Source organism: Osmerus eperlanus, chromosome 1, assembly GCF_963692335.1.
Source record: "Osmerus eperlanus chromosome 1, fOsmEpe2.1, whole genome shotgun sequence".
In the NCBI taxonomy this organism is placed as follows: Eukaryota; Metazoa; Chordata; class Actinopteri; order Osmeriformes; family Osmeridae; genus Osmerus; species Osmerus eperlanus.
Genome location: NC_085018.1, coordinates 1,584,512 through 1,589,793, shown reverse-complemented (window position 1 = coordinate 1,589,793; position 5,282 = coordinate 1,584,512). Strand labels below are relative to the sequence as shown.

At 44.5% G+C, this 5,282-nt stretch overlaps 1 protein-coding gene across 1 annotated transcript; it reads left to right on the top strand.

Annotated features, from left to right (window-relative positions):
- Positions 1–2,455: 2,455 nt before the first annotated feature.
- On the top strand, positions 2,456–5,044 carry btg2 (B-cell translocation gene 2). Its single transcript, XM_062450042.1, has 2 exons — positions 2,456–2,892; positions 3,464–5,044. The coding sequence occupies exons 1-2, from the start codon at positions 2,745–2,747 to the stop codon at positions 3,841–3,843; spliced, it is 528 nt and encodes a 175-aa protein (XP_062306026.1). The 5' UTR covers positions 2,456–2,744; the 3' UTR covers positions 3,844–5,044.
- Positions 5,045–5,282: the final 238 nt, after the last annotated feature.

The following is a 5,282-nucleotide window of genomic DNA, read 5'->3' as shown; positions in this document are numbered from 1 at the left end:
GTCGAGCAGTCCACAGAGACAAGGCTCAGGTCTCTCTCTCTATTTCTGTCTCTCTCTCTATCTCATCTGTCCTCTGGCGAGCCTTACTCAGCTGAACCATGGTAACAGTGGCTGGGGACTGTTGAGCGTCTGTAGGCTGGTCGGCACATTTCCCTCCATGGCCTGCCCTGAACTACTGTAGCCCTATACCGCAGTCAGACATCAGAGCACAGGCCACACACACACACATGCATTTACACAACAACAAATCATTTATATTCATGATAGTATTCGTGGTTGAGATGCGTTCATGCTGAGTGAAAAAAGGGGAACATACAATACTTGGCCATGTACACACACAGAACTAATGAGGTCTTGGTTTTAGTGGTTTAGCCTTGTTTGTGATTGAGTCTAGATTGCATCTCCCACAGTACTGTATCTCATGTGACGTGCTCTTGTTGTGTGTTAGCTCTTGTTGTGTTATATATTGACATGTTTAAGCACATAAGGGGAGGTTGTTCTAATGTCATCTTTGACCTGTAGCAGTTCAGCCCGGCTGCAAACAGAACTCCCACTGCAGTATCACACGCTCCACCACACACACTGGTGAACACACACACACACACACACACATGAGCAGTGTCACAGACTAATGACATCCTGAGATGGTTCGAGTTTGGGTGAGGTTAACTCACTGTAACTCTAGGGGAGTCTTCAGAGACTGTGAGGACTAAGAAAGGGCAAAAACTAAAGATCATCACTCACAAATAAATACATACAAAACATGCACCCCTTATTTTAGAATCTCTCAGGTTGCCACGGTGAAGGGTCTTGAAGCCCTCCATTACTGTGACAGTGACATCATCACGTTCAAATATAGCATAAGATTTAGGATCCGTGGGATTCGCGTCAATGGGCTTCTGCACAAGACATGTGATTGGAGGTAGCAGTACTTTCTTAACCCTTGTGCTGCCTTCGGGTCACATGACCCAAAGGTTCATAACGAACCATCTTTGTGTTTACCCAATTTTACCCAATACAAAAACTAATTAAAATAATTTTCTTTTAACCTTCGCAATGTGGGGGGTCTGAGACAGCCCAACGGTTAAAAGAAAATGCTTCACTTTGTTCTTGTATGCGGTAAAGTTGTCGCAATACGACGGTGGGTCACAATGACTGTTGGGTCAGAATGACCCGAAGATAACACAAGGGTTAAGTATTGATCTACGAATGGGACATAGAATGCTATTTAATCACACTAGACACCAGTCTGTGGATGTCAGGGGTCATGCTTAGTCAGTCTAGACAACAATCATAGGTGTTAAGGACACTGAAACACACTTTAGCCCAGAAACGTATTGCTCATTCAGATGAACATGCATGCAAAGTCCAACATACTGGGGTTGTATGTATCTACAGCACATGGGCACACACACACCTCATCCCATCTCTCTCGCTCTCACTCTCTCTGTCACTCAAACACACACACACACGCACATACATACAAACATACATAAATACATATATACATACATACAATGCACTTCTTGTTTCCGGAATTAATGTGAACAAGCAGTTGTGATATGAAGCAACATCGATTTCTCCCAAGAGCAAATACGGATTTGAAATAGCTCCCGTCAGGATCACCAAATTATTATATCTGTGAAAATGTACAACGATGTGAAGTTCCAAATTACAGTTTATAGAAACAATGTTCCACCCACAAGAGCAGTATTATTAAAATGTTTCTAATTTGAATCGAAACGAGGTAATCGCTGGAGAAATGCATGCGTTTTCTTTTGTACCCGCCAGATGTCGCTATAGTGACAGCTGAATACTAAAACGTTTTGTTCCTGGCAAAGTTTCCTTCTCTCCTTTGTCTTGACTGGTTTCGATGTCTCCTTTCTAGCTACATATTTCGTATTAATGTCTTTGTTTGAGAGTCACGAGTTGCTTTCATTCCTTTATAATATCCCTTCACACTCATCATCAACTATGAAAATTAAAGGAAGGGAGCTTGCAGGGAGCGAAGCACATTACTAATTTTTCGAAGTGATGAATTTTTCGATGTGAATTTTTCGATGTGATGAAACAGAACTTCAGAAGTCGTCTTTGCTGGTGTGTTGGCATCTAAGTTGTTCTATTTACTTGGACATAAGGTTGAGGTAGTGTGCTGACCTACGCGTAATTGCTTGGAGTTTACGGTAAAAGCGCTATATGTGTATTGTTGTTAGACTGTCGTCACGAATACCTCGACAAGTTTGACGTCAATGTCTATATTTGGTAGAGAACGGAACCCTATTTGCATCTAACCCCCACTACGCGACAGGAATGTTTTCCACTTTCTGAACCAATCACACTTCGAGAGTATCACTAAGGGGGTGTGTTTAGAGTTTCATTGGTCCAGAGAGCCAGTCAATCAAAGAGGCTGTGAAGTGACGTCAGGCAGTTTCAGCCTTTGGATAAAAGAAAGCTACAAACTGTTTTTCACAACACTGTGTGGGGACCAAGGATCAAACAGCAGCGCTCCTACTCCGACTCATCTAGCTCTTACTTAGGATAAAGAATGCCCTTTGTTGCGTTGATTGGAGCCAACTAGTTGCGTTAAGAAAACAAACATACAGACTTTGAGAATTCATCCGAATCCGAAAACAATTTTTTTTCTCGTGCCAATCGAGGCCCGTTAGCTTCCAAATCAACCACGGTTTCGCCTGTTTCACTCAGCGGTCGATCAAACTGCCTCCCGGAGCGGCTTGAATCATTTTATGAACCAAGGATACCCGACTAATTTTGAAATGGGCCCAGAAGTAACGGCGGCGGCGACCTTTGTATCCCGGCTGCTGAGAACAAGAGGCTTCCTTAGCGAACACCAGCTACAGGTTTTCAGGGATTGTCTGCAGCAGTCATTATCAGGTAAAAAACGATTCGTTCTCTATTTACTCGACGTTTTTAATTATATTGGTATGTCATGTAGTGATAGTCGATACTAATTTGAAAAAGTCTACCCCAAATTTGAACGTTATATTGTGTTTTAACCTACGTTAGCAGGGAGCTAGCTCTGACTAGCTAGATGCGGGCCTTTGCTTTGTCTGATCAACAGACAACACTGCCCCTGACAAACAGAATGCTATCTAGTTAGCTGACTAGGTTATTAGGTTGCTCTCATCGCGAATCGTGTAATAATAATCATTATTGTTGGAGGGAACCCCCTTCCCCAATCGATAATTTTGCAAACGTTAGCTTGCCAGTTTAAGTAGATTCGCTCGTTAAATTGCTGTACCGAGCTGATTATCACTTAGCTGGGGGGAGGGGGGGTTACACAGCTGTTAGACATCGCTACTCCAGTCTGCTAAGCAGCAGGGGTATGTCCTAGCTTTATCACTTCTCTGATTCAGTATGGATCCTGATGTGTAGTTAAGGAAAATACAGCTTGCCGCTCGGAACTACTTGAGCTCATTCTAAACTGTCCTTTGTTTTTCTCCAGAGCACTACCAGCAGCACTGGTTCCCCGACAAGCCCCAGAAGGGCTCTGGCTACCGCTGCATCAGAATTAACCACGAAATGGACCCCATCATTGGCCGGGCTGCGGGTCGCATCGGACTAACGAGCGACGAGCTGTTTTCGCTTTTGCCCCGGGAACTCACCATGTGGGTCGACCCGTACGAGGTGTCTTACCGCATCGGCGAGGACGGCTCCACCTGTGTCCTGTACGAAGCCGAAGTCCCCTCTACCCCCAGCCCCGCAGCCTCCGCCGTAAACAAGACTGCCTCGCCGTACGAATCCCAGCTGACCTGCAAGAAAAGCTTCCTGATGGGCGGCCGCACCAGCCCTCCGAAAAACTACCTGATGACCGTGTCGAGCTAGTGGGGAGCGGGCTAGCAACGGGACGGGACAACCACAACAGGCACTGCCAGCTCATGTGAAGGCCGTTGACCACCAACAGAGTTTTTTTTCATTTCCCCCCGATTTTTTTAAAACATTAAATTATCTGCCATTACTTAAATTGATTTGGAATATTCATAAAAAAAGCACTGGGTAATTTTTAGGCAGGTTTCTTTGGGTTAAGCAGCGACTTTATGAATTTGTTGACTACCAGCCCACAGGTTTGCTTTGCACTAGGACTCTTGTTATGCTTGTCTGTCCTGTGACCATCTTTGCACACTAAACCACAAGCCTGGGCTGTACTTAAGTTTAGAAAAAACAACTCTGGGATCCAGTTTTAGTTTTATAGTGCAATAGTATTGACATTTCACTCAATCACTTCTCACGAATGTAAAGGGGGGGGGGGGGTGGGTGGGGTGTGTGGTTCGTTCAGGTACCTACATTTTAAGGTGATTTTCTGTGACAATGAAGCTGTTGTGTATTTTACTGCACTGCTGGTTTGCAACGGGACCACTCAAAAATCAAAGACTACAAATGACAAAATGTCCGCCATACCAGTGTAAACTGCCTCCCATGTTGTACTGCCTTAAAGCGACAACGACGTGTAACCAACCCCCTTTTATTGTTGGAATCTACCTGCCAAACTCTTTCTTGTCTTAATGATCCTGTTGTGCAATAGTCAGAGTATTCAGAGAAACTGAAGTTTGGCTAAATCTCTCGACAACCAGTGGAACAAAAAGCTCTTGGATCCTAATAGAAAGGTGTGTATTTTTATAGCTTTACCGTGTCACCATAACGTGGGGCTTATACCTCTTGCAAAAGTTTATTGGAGACCGGTAGCTTAGTGCTGGGTCTCTGGCCAGTGTTCCCCTCCCCCCGTCAGGTCTCCTGCCTCTGAAGAAGCTGTGAGGTGGTCGGTCGGCGTTACGTTGGCGCCCCTGTCACTGCCAGGTTGTGTTGGGTGCCCTGTCCCTGTTGTAGCACCCCCTCTCCCCCCTGGGCTGTTGAGCAGCCCCCCCATCGTTTACTGTTTTAGACAGGTGTTCAAAAACATGTAGAGTTTGTAAGCTATTTCAAGCACAGTATGCATTTAATGTAAATTTTTTAAATGGATTTGTGCATATATAGATACTTGTACAGTTTTTTTGTCAGTTTATTACAATAAACCTTTATGAAATGAGAACAGCGTTTTTGATCGGTTTCTCAATGTGGTGGCTGCTGTTCCTGTAGTACTTGGATGTAGACATGGAAATGACTTAAGCTTACATTTTACATTAGTCATTTAGCAGACGCTCTTATCCAGAGCGACTTACAGTAAGTACAGGGACATTCCCCCGAGGCAAGTAGGGTGAAGTGCCTTGCCCAAGGACACAACGTCAGTTGGCATGACCGGGAATCGAACTGGCAACCTTCGGATTACT